At 35.0% G+C, this 16,630-nt stretch overlaps 1 protein-coding gene across 4 annotated transcripts; it reads left to right on the forward strand.

The window, feature by feature from the left end:
• The first annotated feature begins 5,809 nt into the window (after positions 1-5,809).
• On the forward strand, positions 5,810-16,418 carry LOC123204454 (COP1-interactive protein 1-like). Of its 4 annotated transcripts, none has more exons than XM_044621114.1 (5): positions 5,810-5,990; positions 6,344-6,402; positions 7,739-7,983; positions 8,172-11,223; positions 16,266-16,418. In XM_044621114.1, the coding sequence occupies exons 3-4, from the start codon at positions 7,890-7,892 to the stop codon at positions 11,174-11,176; spliced, it is 3,099 nt and encodes a 1,032-aa protein (XP_044477049.1). In that variant the 5' UTR covers positions 5,810-5,990; positions 6,344-6,402; positions 7,739-7,889; the 3' UTR covers positions 11,177-11,223; positions 16,266-16,418. The 4 variants fall into 4 exon arrangements, with proteins under 4 accessions (XP_044477049.1, XP_044477051.1, XP_044477050.1 ...); XM_044621116.1 differs by having other exon boundaries at positions 7,795-7,983; XM_044621115.1 differs by having other exon boundaries at positions 6,344-6,388.
• The last annotated feature ends 212 nt before the right edge of the window (positions 16,419-16,630 follow it).

A 16,630-nucleotide genomic window follows, 5' to 3' on the forward strand; every position in this document is an offset into this window, starting at 1 on the left:
AAAAAAAATTCTTATAAAAATATTGAATAGATCACTTCTTTATTCATTTAACAGGGAGCATTTTGTTATAGTCAATGTTTTGGAACCGGTTCGGTGCAGTCCAACCAACGATCAAACTTATTAACTGTTTAGAAATAATATTTAAAATAATTTTGTATAAATTATTTTTAAATATATAATATTAAATATTTTAATATTAATGTCAATTTAGTTTAATAATATATATTTAAAAAATATTTTTTTTATATTGATTATATTAAACTTAATTTTTTACCTGATTAAAAATAAAAACTTAATATTGATTATATTTTTAAATAAAAAATTAAAAATAAAAGTGAATTTAGTTTCATTTCATACAAATATTATTTCAGTATCAATAATGAGGGCTAAGGTTCGATATGTCGGCACACAAAGAAAAGTTGAATGATAAATTAAAGTTAGATTCGAATCGAATTTAAATATGAGTTTACTCAAATTTAATTAAAATATTATCAACAGGATAAATAACCCTAGTAGTGAAATAAATAGTATAGTCAATAGGATAAATATTATTATCGATTGGATAAATAATATTATTGAAAAAGAATTCAAAATAAATTTGAATTAAATTCAAACTAAACTATAAAATTAAAACTTCAACTTGATTTTGATTCGGATTAAACTGAATACTAATTTAAATTGATGTATATGGATTCGAACCTATTCCTATTATAAACCAATAAATTTGAGCCAATTCAACGGCGATTCATCCTAATTCAATGCCCATACTAAGTTTTATATCATGCGCCGAACGGTGTGAGTAAGTACAGATTTTTCCACGCACATTGATGAGTCGTAAATTCATAAAATTGAATGGATAAAAAAGCATGTGAAAAGTCAACTCAATAAATACAGTGTTATTTAATTAAGAATATTAATTATTTAATGATATATATTTAATATTTATTTATTTATATATTTAAAATAAATATATATAATTTTTTTATAATTTATAATTAAATATTATTTTATTTTTAATAGATAATTACAACTATAAAATAGCTTTCCATTGCAGCTACATGCAGTAGGATTTGTTTTCAAGATATCAAAATTTTGGCAAATTTGTCTGGCTAAGGCCTAGGGTACACTCCATATAGGTATAGCTGAAAGGAATTTATGATGTAATTTAATGAGATGCCCCATCATTTATGGTTTAAAAATCAAATTGGATTGACGGACTGATGGAATTGACATGATCAAAATCTGGAATTACATTAAATTAACTTGAGGTTAAATCTACGTTTGAATTCGAGCCAAATCAAGCTCAATTCGTAGTCAATTTGAGCTCAGTTTAGTTCATATATAGATAGTTTGAGTTCGATTCGAACTCTACTCTAGCTCAGTTCAGCTCGAATTTGATTCGATTCGGTTCAACTCATTTTTCATTATCAAAACAATATTATTTTTAATATATATTAATCAAAACGATATCGTTTGTATAAAAAATTTTTAAAAAAATCTATCGAGTCAGCTTGAGCCAAGCAAAGCCTGGCTCGTTTCAGGTTCGAGTTGGCTCGGCTTGATTCCAACCCTAGTTAAATCATACAAATTTTAATGGGTTGCTTTCAACTTTCAAATTAATTCGATCTAATCATTATGCGAACACCAACATATTGTTTAGATTTGTTTTAATATTTATTTAATATATTTTAAATTCAATTTTGTTTGATTATATATCAACATAATTTTTATTTATTTTATTATAACGTTAGACTAGTTTGAGAGTGGAAAAAGTTATAATTTCTATGGCGCAAATCAAAATCAAAATCAAAATTTGTAATTTCAAAGCCTTTTGAGGCTTCAGCCAAAACCAAACTCTAGTGGCTCGACTTTAGTTGAGTTTAGCAATGATTTGTTTGACTTGTTGGAGTTAGGGTTGGATTTGAGTCAAGTGAGCTTGACTCGGTTCATATAGTTGAGTTCAAACTCATGAATAAGTTTAAATTCGATTCGAATTCATCTCAGCTCATTTTTTGTTATTAAAACGATGTCGTTTTAATATATATTGGTCAAAACGATATCGTTTTGTATTAAAATTTTTAATTATAAAATCTGACGAATAGCTCGAGTTGGTTAGGGCTAACTCGTTTTGGGCTCATCCGAACCGAGCTGACTCGATTCGAATCCAACCCTAATTGGAGTCCTATGCACCACATTCACCAAACTAAAATTCTATTTAATTAAATATTATTATAATATTTATTTAAACAAACTACTTATATGATCGTCAACACCGAACCAACCATTTCAACGGGTCTAAAAACATTGCCTCATGTGAATTATATTGTGCACCAACGAAGAAATTTCATATGGAATCTTTAATTTTCTTGTACCGTTTAAACAAAAGCAATATCATGTGTATTTAAAATGAATATCAAATTGTTTATCAATAACAATGCGTGATTGAATGTTACTATATTTTTAACTCGAAATCACCCAATTATACAATAACACATTATTGTTGATAACAAATTTGATACTGAATTTAAGCGTATATAATTTTATCATAGGCCAAAAGACTTATTCCCACTCAAGGTATAGTGAACTTTCAAATTTCCACTCACCAACTTTCAAAAACTCAAACACCCACTCCTAGTTTGGAAAACTAACATCTACCCTCCAAAATTAAGATAAAATTAGGGCAAAATCATTATTTAACAATAATATTCAACATTTATATCATTTTACCCCTTTAATTTGAAAAACTAACAATTTTACCCAGAATTAAGTTTTGAAAAGTGACATTTTACCCCCTACCTAGGGTTTCCAATTTCGCCAGCGAATTTCTGGCCAACGATGGTCGATCTCTCTCCCTCCCAATGTCGCCTCTCCCTCCGGTGTTTAATATTAGACCGACGACGTCTGGATTTGACAAAATCTAGATAAAATCCAAACAAAGATTCAAAACTCTTCATCTGGACGACAACAACGGTCCAAAAGAGATTGATCTCCTCATCTGGACCGTCATTATAGTTCAAACGAAGTCGACTTTATGTAGCGACAAAGATTCAGACGAAGAGTTTCGACTCATCATTTGGATTTCATCGAATCCAGACATCATCAATCTAATATTGAACACTAGAGGGAGTGACGACACCGAGAGAGAGAGAGAGAGAGAGAGAGAGAGAGATCAATCATCGTTGGCCGAAAATTTGTCAGTGAAATTGGAAACCCTAGGTGGGGGGAAAATGTCACTTTTCAAAACTTAATTTTGGGTGAAATTATTAGTTTTTTAAATTAAGGGGGTAAAATGATATAAATGTTAAATATTATTGTTAAATGATGATTTTGTCCTTAATCTTATCTTAATTTTGAAGGGTAGGTATTAGTTTTCCAAACTATAGGTGAGAGTGTTAATTTTGAAGAGTAGGTGTTAGTTTTCCAAAAAGCATGTATACATAACATTACTTGACATAAAAGTAGGATGTAAAAAATATGATACTCAACAAAAATAGTAATATATATAAAATAATAAAACTATGGGTACTTAATTTTGAGTATCTAATTAGATATTCAAATGATGAGTTATCATCTGATTTGGTGATTTTGAATTAAGAATAAAGTAATAAATTACATAATGACATATCATCTGAATACTCAAAACTAGATATAAATAGTACTATTCTATATAAATTGAGCAAAGTTATATATACACAATTGAATATTCAGATAATATGTTATCATAAAATTAATATTATTTTATCATCAATTCAAAATCATTTAATCATATAATAACATATATTTTATATCCCTAACAAAAATACTCTCATTTTCAATTAATATAATAAATAATATAAAAAAATATTTTAGAATAATTATACTCAATGACATTTAAGTAAAATAATATATTAGTATCTATAACCAAACATATTAATTATTTATACTAACCAAATTTGATCAAATATAGTAATAATTTATATTCAGTAATCTTTTAAGTAATTTATTTTTAGGAGACGTTTGGTTTGGATGATTTTATTACCAAAATAAATAAATTACCTTGAGAATTAATGAGTCTAAATTATTAGTATATTTGATAAAATTTAAAAAAAATGTATATATAAATTATTATTATGTTTAGTTATAGGTAATAAAAGAAATTTAGTATATAATTTTACTTAAATGCGCTTAGGTTTAATTATTCTAAAATATTTTTATGTTATTTATTATATTAATTAAAAATAAAATTATTTTCATTTTAAAAAAATTAATAAATAAAAATATAGTTATAACAAAATCAAGAGTACTTTGGTAATTTTTTAATACCTAAGGTGAAGATGATAATCAAATTATCTCTTATATTATCTGTCACATCATCATTGATAATAAAATAGTACTAAAATATTTTATTACTTATAAACCAAATAAAGTAATATAAGGAATAAAAAATAGATTATCAAATTAGTATTTTTATAAGTCTTTAACCAAATATTCTCTTAGAGGGCGTTTGGTTTGGGTAATATTTTATTACAAATATAGAAAGATTCCCTTGAAGATAAATTACTTAGAAAATTACTGAGTATAAATGATTACTATGTTTGATAAAATTTGGTAGATATAAATAATTATTGTATTTGGTTAAATGTAATAAAAGATTACTAGTAAATTATTTTACTTAAATACCCTTAAATATAATTATTTTAAAATATTTTTTTATATTATTTGTCATATTAATTAAAAATAAATTTATTTTTATCTCAAAAAATTAATAAATAATAATATAATTATAATAAAATCAAGATTACCTTGGTAATCTTTAACTACCTAAGGTGAATATGGTAATCAGATTACCACCCATATTACCTCCCACATCAGCATCGGTAATAGAAGATTATTATAATCGTTTATTACTGACAAACCAAACAAGAAAATAAAAGATAGATTATCAAAGTAATCTTCAAAAACTAAAATCAAACAACCTCTTAGGGGGTGTTTGGTTTGAATAATGTTTTATTATCAAAATAGAAAGATTCCCTTGAAAATAGATTATTTAGAAGATTACTGGGTATAAATGATTACTATGTTTGATAAAATTTGGTATATATAAATAATTATTATGTTTGGTTAAAGGTAATAGAAGATTACTAGTAAATTATTTTACTTAAATGCCCTTAAATATAATTATTTTTAAATATTTTTTATATTATTTGTCATATTAATTAAAAATAAATTTATTTTTATCTCAAAAAATTAATAAATTATAATATAATTATAATAAACTCAAAATTACCTCAATAATCTTTAAATAGCTAAGGTGAATGTAGTAATCAAATTACCACTTATATTACATGTCACGTCAGTATTGGTAATATAATATTACTGTAATCTTTTATTACTGACAAACCAAATAAAAGAATAAAAGATAGATTATCGAGATAATCTTAAAAACCCCCAACCAAACACCCCCTTAAAGTAATCTTTTAGTTTGAGTAATAAAATATTTCTCAAACTAAACCGTTTTCTTATTATTATTATTATTATTATTATTTTCTATGGGTAAGTGTGCCTAATTGTTAATGGCAACAAATTCAAAGCACAAGAAAAACAAACGCGGGAGCCACGTTCTTGTGGGCCTTGTTCCCACAGATCATGGCCCAAATTTAACATCGCGCGCGCTTTTTCCAACCAGACGCTAAGCAAATGGCGAAATATTGACCAGGAAGACGAAAAATTGAACAGCAGTGGCGATAATGTAATTAACTGAAAACTCGGAGGTCAAATTACTTTAAAAAAAAAAGCTCCAAAGATTCCGGCCCCTTAAAATTGAAGCTACAAATGCTGCTGTACAAGTCGCTTTGAGATTGCAATTTGCTCCGAATCCAAACAAAAGCGCTTGTGCGTTTAAACCGTTTTTTGAATTTAATAATAATTTCTACTTTCACAGCCTCTCTCTGTCTCTCTTTCTTTGCGTTTCTTCTCAGATTCTCGATTCGGTTTCAGCTCTCTGATTGTAGGTAAGCTTTGGTTAAGAACTGATTTACTGATTATTGCTGTGTTCGTTAACTGCTGGTGAGTGTTTTTTACAGTTAACGTTGGTTGTAGTGTTCAATCATATTCTGGATTGTTTCGACGTATTTTGATTTTTTTTTTTTTAATTTTTGAAAGGTTTGATTCATTACTGAAGTTTTTTTCTTGAATTTCAGATGATTTCGATTGAATTTAGAAATAAATTGTGACAGAAACATTGTTTCTAGATTTGATTTCTAGCTCTTCCCAAAGTTTTGACCGGCTGTTCTTTGTACAGTTTTCAATTTAAGGTTGGTTAAATTTGTATTAATTTGTTCAGAATTGAATTATGTCCTTGCAGATTGGTTCAAATCGAGGAACCTTCTTAAAAAGACTGAAAGAGAAGGTAATTTGGTTCAGGTAAACATTTACATAATTACTATAATTTTTTCGTTAAATGGTAAAAGATAAGAAAGATGAACACAATTGCATGTTTCTGCAATTCCAAGGGAAAAACAAACAAAAAGAAACAGCTCATTTTACCAGATGTTATAGCTGTCTTTTTTTATGGCTTCTGGGAAATTTCCCAGAGATGATGAATGATGACGTGGCGCCAGATTAGAATGGATGCTACTCGTTAATATACTGACATGGAGGATATCTAAGTTTTTTTTTTTGTTTATATTTTATTATAAATTGTTTTATAGTTCATCTCGAAATTTGTTTTAAAAGCTGTATTTACTTTTATTTTCATCATTTATTTAATTTTTTAGGCATAAGATGGTTTCATATAAAATCATCTGTGTGTCACAGAATATGATTAGAATACATGCATCTTTGAGTTGTGGGGCCTGTTCTCAAATCAAAACCAAACATTTCATTCAATTGACGCGTACTCACTGACAATTTGCTATTGTAGGGCTGTATCCATCATTGTATCATTTGAGGTCCTGAGTCTAATATGGTAGTTTTGGTTATTAAAGGAAGGTGAAATCTGTAGTATTAATGAAGACATTAAGTAAAAAAATTTATTTCATGGTAAAGTTATTTATTGGTGCCGTCTACTGGTGTAAAGTCCTATGCAAATGAGTAAATGCTTCTAGGACCTTAAGTTTTTGCTATTAATGACCGTGAAGAATTGGGGTTGGGATCATTACTTTTAGGCTAACAGCAATACTTTCAGCTTCGGTTTCATGGACTTTGGAATTGATTGAACCTTGGCTACACAGAAGTCAGAAAGTTTAGGCAAAAGGCCATATGGAGATATTGGGTCTCTAGAGCCATATCTGTAGAAAATTCCTTTTAGTGCAAGAATAGATGAAGTAGATTCATGAGTTTCTTCAGTGCTGATGAGAATTTGGAGCAATGTTTTGTGGGAAGATTTTCTGTATCCATAAAGAGCAGCCTCCATCCATCAGTGATTGTAATATATAGTAAGCGATAATTGTTTGCTTCCGGTGTGACAGAATTTTTGTCAAACCTTGCATTTTCACAGGCATTCTTGGAACCTTTTTTTTTTTTTTTTTTGGAATGGTAGCAATTGGCATGCCTAAGGGGTTATCTGAGCAAAAATGATATTTCCAATGGTTTGCTTTCCTTTTGAGTCACACTTTTATATACTCTTAAATCCACCAATAAGTGTCTATCTTGCTACGGTTTGTCAATTTTTTCCTGTATAAGTTATACTTGGTGACCTGGTCTTTATCTTATTCTAACTGTTAGCATATACTCTGGGTTACAAACGCTTGGCAAGCAGGTTCAGTTTTCATCATGTCAAATGGATTTTGCTTGACAGCGTCTGGAATTTAACAGGATACTTAAATTCTGAGGTTCCCAGCTCAAGATGGAAACTGACTTGTCTTGAAACACACTTACTGAGGATACAAATTTATTAATCAGAAGAGGATATGGGAAAGCATCGTTGGAGAAATTCCATAAAGTCCTTCTTTGGGAGTCATATCGATCCAGAAAAAGATGAACAGCTGAAAGGAACTAAAATAGGTAATAGAAGATAATTTTGATTCTTCTATCTGAATAGATAAATTGGATTTTTTACAAACACATGTTATTAGGTTAAATTAAACTGCTGATCACTTTAAGTGGTTTTCTTTTGCATATTAGGCTATCACTCTTCCCCTTGTAACATTAATGATTATTTTATCCAGGACTGACTTTCTTGTTTCTTGCAGAAATTGAAGACAAAGTTAAAAAGATCTTGAAACTTATCCAAAGTGAGGATCATGAAGAAAAAGATGGGATAAAAGAACCACTTGTTGAGCTAATTGAAGATTTCCATGGAAAATACCAATCGCTTTATGCACAATATGATAATCTTAGAGGAGAGCTGAGGAACAAAATACACGGGAAAAAAGAAAAGGAGGCTGATTCGTCGTCAAGCTCAGACACGGACTCAGATTGTTCTTCAAAAGGCAAATACAACAAAAATGGAGAACTTGAAAGTAAATTCCAGAAAACAACAGACAGCATAAAGCAAGAACTTGAAGCAGCAAATTTAGAACTTTCTGATCTGAAGATGAAGTTGCTGACTATCAGTGAAGAAAAGAAAGCTTTAGATTTGGAAAATCAAACTGCTTTGAGCAAGATACAAGAAGCAGAAGAAGTCATCAGAAATTTGAAGCTTGAAACTGAAAGCTTCAGCAAAGAAAAGTTGAAACTTTCAGTTGAGAATGGAGAATTGTATGAAAAACTGGAGACTGCTGGGAAGATAGAAGGTGTGCGGAATCTAGAAATTTCTGACATGAAGAGGCAGTTGACTGCTACCATTGAAGAAAAAGAAGCTTTAAATTCAGAATATCAAACTGCTTTGAGCAAGATACAGGAAGAGGAGGAAATTGTTAGAAATTTGCAGTTAGAAGTTGAAAGCTTAAACTCTGAAAAGTTGAAACTTTCAGCTGATAATGCAGAGATGAATCAGAAGCTAGAAACTGCAGATAAGAGAGAAGCTGAGCTACATAAAAGATTGGAAGATATTTCTAGAGATAAACATAACTTGATCATGGAGAAAGAGGCTACTTTTGCAAGGATTGAAGAGGGAGTGAAGATCACTGAAGACTTGAGAGCTGTGGCTGATCGGCTGAATGATGAAAAACAAATTCTCGGAAACGAGGTAGAAACTCTTAGAGGGACAACTTCTAATTTGAAGCAGCAACTGGAATCTGCAGAACAGGAAGTCTCAGATTTACGTCAGTCACTGAAATCTACCGAGGAAGAGAATAAATCTTTAACCTTGAAAGTCTCAGAGATTTCTAACGAGATCCAGCGAGCACAGAATGTAATAGAAAATCTCATGGCAGAATCAAGTCAGTTCAAGGAGAAAGTTGTTGAGAAAGAGAGGGAACTATCAAGTCTTGCAGAGATGCACGAGGTCCATGGAAATAAATCATCAGCTCGAATAAAGGAGTTAGAGGCTCAAGTAATAGGCATGGAACTAGAGCTAGAAGCATTGCGATCTCAGAATAGAGATATGGAAGTGCAGATTGAGAGCAAAACAACAGAAGTGAAACAATTAGGAGATGAAAATGCACGACTGCAAGCCCAAATATTGGAGTTAGAGACTGTGTCAAAAGAGAAAGAAGATGAACTCTCTTCTCTGAAGCAGAAACTTGATGCCATTGAGAGTGAATCAATGTCTAGAATAGAGAATTTGACAGCAGAGATCAACAATTTGCTAGTTGACATGGGTTCTTTACGCTCTAAGAAAGCCGAGTTGGAAGAACAGATAGTTTTCAAAAGTGAAGAAACATCAACTCAGGCCAAACAAATTTCAGAATACATGACTCAGGTGGAGAATCTGAAAGAGGAGATAGTGAGCAAAACTGAGGTTGAACGAAGAATTCTGGAAGAGAAGGAAAGTTTGATGGCCCAAATGGAGCGCCTGGAATTGGAGGTGACTTCTCTAAGCAATCAGATAACTGACATGGAAGAGCTTCAAGAGCAGATGAGGATCAAAATTGAAGAGAGTGATCGTTTGAGAGAGGAGAAGGCTGCACTACAGGAAAAAATATTTGAATTGGAGAGAGCATCGGGAGAGAGAGATGTTGAGTTATCTGCTCTTCAGGAGAAACATACAAATGTAGAAAATGAAGCTTCTGAACAAATAACAGCCTTAGCAGCACAGGTTAACAATCTACAACAGAACTTAGATTCCTTGCAGGCCCAGAAGACTGAATTGGAATCACAGCTTGAGAGAGAGAAACAAGAATCTTCAGAAAGCCTTATCCAACTGGAAAATCAGAAGAATGAGTTGCTGAATCAGATTACAGATCAACAGAAGCAGCTCAAAGAACAAGAAGTTTCATTCCAGGAATGCACGGCAAATCTTGAAGTTGCAGAAAGGAAAATCAAGGAAATGACAGAAGAACTCAGTAGGCTTGTTGAGTCTAATGATCAGAGGGTGGCTGATTTGGAAGAAACAGTCGAAGACCTGAAAAGAGATCTAGAAGTAAAAGGAGATGAACTGAGTACGTTGGTCGAAAACGTCCGCCAAATCGAAGTCAAGCTTCGCCTATCAAACCAGAAGCTTCGAGTCACAGAACAATTACTTTCTGAGAAGGAAGAGAGCTTCAGAAAAGCAGAAGCAAAGTTCCTGGAAGAACAGAGAATGCTGGAAGAAAGAATTGCTACATTGTCTGAAACTATGGCTGCCAACAAGGAGGCCCATCACATGATGATCACAGATATCTCAGAAAAGGTAAAAAATACTTTGACTGAGCTAGAAACTGTTATACACAGGTTCGAAGAGGCCCACAAAAGCTACGAGCATTCTATAGAGGAAAAATCACAGGAGATTCGGATTGCAAAGAGTTGGGTCGTGGAGACGAATAAAGAAAGGGTGCAACTGAAGCTAGAAGTAAGCAGACTAGCCGGGCAACTGCAAAATAAGACAGAACAAGAATTGACATTGAGGGACCAGGTTGAGAGGCTAGAAGTTAAGGCAAGTGAGGAAGAAGCAGAGAAGCTGAACCTGATAAAAGCCATGAAACAACTCGAGAAAAAAGTGGACGTTTTAGAGATGACGATAAAGAAGAAGGACAACGACATCTTGGGTCTGGCTGAGGAGAAGAGAGAGGCAATAAGGCAACTGTGCTTGTGCATCGAATATCATCAGAGCCGATGTGATTATCTCATGGAAGTACTCTCAAAGATGACTGTTAGAGACCGGAGAGCAAGATAGAAGTCATAGATATCTGTAATTCTTGTAAGCTTAATTATTCATTGTGGTTTTTTGTTAGGTGCTCGGTTCAGGCGAGCTCTCACTCGGCCTCTGCCTCGTCGCGGAATGGTTCCTGACGTGAAGAAGCTCTCAAGGAGGTTACAATTCAATAATTATAGAGTATATTTTGGTGGAAAGATGAGTCTGCTGTTTTTCATTAATCTCTCCTTTTTATACAGTTTTTGAGAAAGCTGAAAATAACTAATTAACACGTCTCCTACGAAACTGGGAAAATGCTGAAAGCTGAAAATAACTAAACAACACGTCTCCTACGAAACTGGGAAAATGCTGAAAATGGCCATAGATCATGGCTGCAACAGAAAGCAATAACATAACAGAAATTGAAAAGGGTCATAACTGCAGAATAAGGGTGCTGAATTCTTGGCCACGTAACATTCCACCCCCCTTGAAAAGGGTCTTGTCCGCAAGGCCGTTAAGGAACGTGATTCATGTTTGCGTCATCACTGATCTCTGGCAAGGACTCCACCACGACATGATTCTTGAGCTGCTTCTTGATTAATGAAATGTGCACAACCGGGTGAACTTTACTCCCTTCAGGTAAGAGTAATTTGTAGGCCACTGGCCCGATACGCTCAATGATCTTGTAAGGGCCATAGTATTTTGCAGATAATTTATGCCGTCGATCCCCAGTCAAGGAATGCTGTCGGTACGGTTGTAGTTTAAGGTAGACCCAATCTCCTACTTCAAAGTGGCGTTCCTTCCTTCCTTGATCATATGTTGCCTTCATCCTTTCTTTGGTTTTAGTAAGTTGTTGGTGTAGCTGGCGTAAGACTTGATCCCTCTGTCGTAGCTCTTGGTCCACTTCGACGTCTTTGGCTGTTCCGAGTTCGTAGAAAGTCAAGACTGGTGGGGGTCGACCATAAACCACCTCAAACGGTGTAAACCCAGTGGAAGAATGCCAACTAGTATTGTAGCAAAACTCTGCCCAGGGTAGCCATCGGGTCCATTGTTTTGGGTGATTTCCTGTAAAACAGCGTAAGTACATTTCAAGGGTTCGGTTTGTTACCTCCGTTTGTCCGTCCGTCTGTGGGTGATATGATGAAGAGAAACGAAACTCTGTCCCTTGTAGCCGGAACAATTCTTTCCAGAATGAACTAGTGAATAAGGGGTCCCGATCGCTTACAATGGACTGTGGTACGCCGTATAATTTGAGGATATTCTCATAATATGCTTGGGCAGCATTATTTGCAGTGACTGGTGTTGCCATTGCAATGAAGTGTGCCATCTTAGACAATCGATCCACCACTACCATAACTATTGTTTTACCTCTAGAATTTGGAAGGCCGGTGATGAAATCCATGGAAACCTCAGTCCACACAATAGTGGGTGTTGGCAATGGTTGGAGAAGCCCGGATGGTGCGCCTTGTTCTCTCTTATTCCTTTGGCAAATATCACATGCTTTAATGGTTTCCAATACCTGTTTCTTCATTCCTTGCCAATAGAATTGGGATCGTATGCGTTGAAGGGTTTTGTGGAGCCCTTCGTGAGTGGCAGAATGGAAACCTTGAATGACGTCCATTATTAACGGAGAAGAGGGTAGCAAGTAAATCCGTTCTTTGTAAAAAAGTATTCCATCCTTGCATGCCCATGGTCCAAGCAATTCCCCTTCTTGGAACAATTTATGCAATCTTTGCATCTCTACGTGGCTTTTGTTTTCTTCTTGAATGGTTTCTAGCCAGATAGGGACTAACACTGATATTGCCATCATTTGTGTTGGTTCTTCTCTTCTGGAGAGAGCATCTGCTACCGAGTTCTCTTTCCCTTGCTTGTATTCAATGGAAAAGTCATAGCCCATGAGTTTACTAAGCCACCTTTGTTGAGCTGGAGTGGTGATTCTTTGGCTCCATAAATATTTTAGACTTTTGTGGTCGGTACGAACCACAAATGTCCTTCCTAGAAGGTAGGGTCGCCATTTCTGTACTGCAAGCACTAGTGCCAACATTTCTTTATCATAGGTGGATAAAGTTGCATTCCTCCCTTTTAGAGCTTGGCTAAAGAAGGCTATTGGTTTTTTTTCTTGAGTAAGCACTGCACCTACACCAAAATTAGAGGCATCACATTCAATAATAAAGGTTTTAGTGAAGTCAGGTAAAACCAATACCGATCCGTGTGTCATCACCCTTTTGATTTCCAAAAATGCACTTTCGGCTTTAGAAGACCACTGGAAGTTATTCTTTTTCAGCATATCAGTTAATGGTGCTGCAATTTTTCCGTAATCCTTGATAAATTTTCGATAGTACCCCGTCAACCCCAAGAACCCCCGTAGTGCAGTAACTGAATTCGGCTTAGGCCAGTCTTTTATAGTCGCAATTTTGCTTGGTTCCATTCTTACTTCTCCTTCCTTGATAATGTGTCCCAAATACTGTACTTCTGTGGTTCCAAAACAACATTTTTCCTCTTTGACATAAAGTTGTTGGTCAGCTAAAATTGAGAATACTATTTGCAAATGTTGCAAATGTGATTCCCAAGTGGAGCTATATATCAAGATATCATCAAAAAAAACTAGGATAAATTTTCGCAAATAAGGTCGAAAAATGTCATTCATTAATGCCTGAAAAGTGGAAGGCGCATTAGAGAGTCCAAAAGGCATTACCAAAAATTCATAGTGCCCATCATGTGTGCGGAATGCCGTCTTTTCCACATCTGCAGGATGCATCAGTATCTGATGGTACCCAGCTCGCAAGTCTAGCTTGGAAAAATATTTGGCTCCATATAGTTCATCCAGTAGTTCGTCAATCACCGGTATGGGAAACTTATCCTTAATAGTAGCCAAATTGAGGGCTCTATAATCCACACAAAATCGCCATGACCCATCCTTCTTTTTGACCAGTAGTACCGGGGATGAGTATGGACTGGTGCTAGGTCTGATTATCCCACTTTCTAGCATTTCTTCCACCAACTTTTCTATTTCTTTCTTTTGGCAATATGGGTACCTGTAGGGCCTCACAGAGATAGGACCACTTCCTGGCTTTAAATTGATTTGATGACTGCGAGTCCGATTTGGGGGAAGGCCTTTTGGCTTCTGAAAAATTTGATAATATTGCTCAAAAATCTGGGTCAAACCTGAGTGCTGGCACTTGGTTCCAGAGATCAATATTGTCCCTTCCTTTGTTTCCTCTCCATCTCCATCTTTTTGTCCTGTAATCAGCTGCATCAAGGTCCCACGCCCCCCATTGGCCCGAAGTTCCTTCTCCATGTGGCGTCGGTTGATCGCCCGAGCTGTCGGGGTTCGTTCACCTGTGAGAATCACTGCTCGCCCTTGCCACTGAAATTCCACCGTCATCCTTGTGAAATCCCAGATAATTGGTCCAAGAGTTGTCAGCCACTGTGCTCCCAGCACGGCATCACACCCCTCCAAGGCGATCACGAAAAATTCCACCTGGAATAAATTCCCTTGGATTTCGATTGGGGTATTTGGGAGGCGACCCATGCAAGGAAGTTTCTCACCGTTGGCTACCATCACACTCAGTCGTGCCCCTTCATCTGTTTTCAGCCCAAGTCGTGTCACCCATGCTCGATTGAGGAAATTGTGGGAGCTTCCAGTGTCCAATAGAACCACCAACGAACGCCCTTTAATCTTGGCCGGAACCCGCATGATTTGTGGTGCAATAGTCCCAGTGATGGCATGAAGGGAGATTTCGGCTACCTCTAGTTTGGTTTCAGATTCCTCCCCCACGTCAATATCTTCCTCGTCCTCTAGTTCGCAATCAATGAGAAATAGTCGTTTACAGCGGTGCCCTGGGGTATAGGTTTCATCACAATTGTAGCATAGATTTCGACGCCGACGATCCTGGATTTCCTCAGCGGAAAGTCGTTTAATTGGTGGATTGGTAACGTGTTGTATCTGACTTGACTTTTGTTTTTGTTTTTGGAGGTTTTGAGTGGTTTGGTTGTAGGTAATGTGTTTGGATTCTATGTTTGTGGGTTTTTTTTGATTCTGGTATTTGGATTCATAGAGGCGTGCAAGACCAGCAGCGTGTGGGAGAGTTTGTGGATTTGCAGCCCGCACATCAGCTCGGATGGTCTCTCGAAGGCCGCTGACGAAGCAGCTGATCTGTTGTTGTTCTGTTAGCGAACCAGCTCTTACAAGAAGCCGATCAAATTGAGTGTGGTATTCGCGAACTGACCCCATCTGTGTGAGCTTGGTGAGCTCTCCGTAGAAATCATCCAGAAGTGTTGGTCCGTAACGCTCATTTATCGCTTGCTTGAACTCCTCCCAAGTAACCCATACTCGAATTCCTCTGAAGGATTGAAACCAGAGATGTACTCCTCCTTCTAAGTGATATGCGGCTAATGGAACTTTCTCATTTGGAGGAGTCTTGTGGAAGGCAAAGAATTGCTCCGCCCGATCGATCCAAGTGATGGGGTCTTCAGTGCCATCATATCGTGGAAAATCCAAACGAACTACCCGTGGTACGATCGTTCCTTGTGCTTGCTGAAAATTGGAATGTTGTTGTGATGTCCCAATTTCAGTTCTTCTTGAACTCAGCTCATCCATTTGTGTTTGCAATTGAATAAACATCTCATGCATCTCACGCTGCATTTGCATCATTTGTTGCTGGGTTGCTTGAAGGTTTTCCTCCATTGGCTGTTTCGATGGATTGCGGTGGGTGGCGCCATTGTCGGATCCCTGCTCTGATACCATGTTGTTAGGTGCTCGGTTCAGGCGAGCTCTCACTCGGCCTCTGCCTCGTCGCGGAATGGTTCCTGACGTGAAGAAGCTCTCAAGGAGGTTACAATTCAATAATTATAGAGTATATTTTGGTGGAAAGATGAGTCTGCTGTTTTTCATTAATCTCTCCTTTTTATACAGTTTTTGAGAAAGCTGAAAATAACTAATTAACACGTCTCCTACGAAACTGGGAAAATGCTGAAAGCTGAAAATAACTAAACAACACGTCTCCTACGAAACTGGGAAAATGCTGAAAATGGCCATAGATCATGGCTGCAACAGAAAGCAATAACATAACAGAAATTGAAAAGGGTCATAACTGCAGAATAAGGGTGCTGAATTCTTGGCCACGTAACATTTTTTCTACCGTGAGCAATATTTTTTCGAAAGAGGAACGGTCCATAAAAACATAGGTTTTCCTCTGTGCGTGAGATGATGATTAAACGTTGTTAGTGGTTGGGCTGGGCTTGTTTCATTCAATTTGGTTGCAAATTTTCCTTTGTTTGCCTATCTAGCATTGTGTTTTGCATACCAATAAAACTATGTACATATTTAGATACATAAATAATATATTATTATATAATTAAATAATTTTAAATTAAAGATAAAATTATATTTAATCATATTATGACGTATCATCTTTGTAATTAAATTACATACATATAGCATTACTCTTTTAATGTTTATACATATTGTTTACTACACAAATGAGTAAATATATG

Source organism: Mangifera indica, chromosome 20 (genome assembly GCF_011075055.1).
Source record: "Mangifera indica cultivar Alphonso chromosome 20, CATAS_Mindica_2.1, whole genome shotgun sequence".
Classification (NCBI taxonomy): Eukaryota; Viridiplantae; Streptophyta; class Magnoliopsida; order Sapindales; family Anacardiaceae; genus Mangifera; species Mangifera indica.

Excerpts from the sequence above, each read along its gene's own strand:
- LOC123204454 (XM_044621114.1), top strand. The coding sequence starts at position 7,890 with ATGGGAAAGCATCGTTGGAGAAATTCCATAAAGTCCTTCTTTGGGAGT. Across the intron at positions 7,984-8,171 it reads GCTGAAAGGAACTAAAATAG|AAATTGAAGACAAAGTTAAA; the intron begins GTAATAGAAGAT and ends TGTTTCTTGCAG.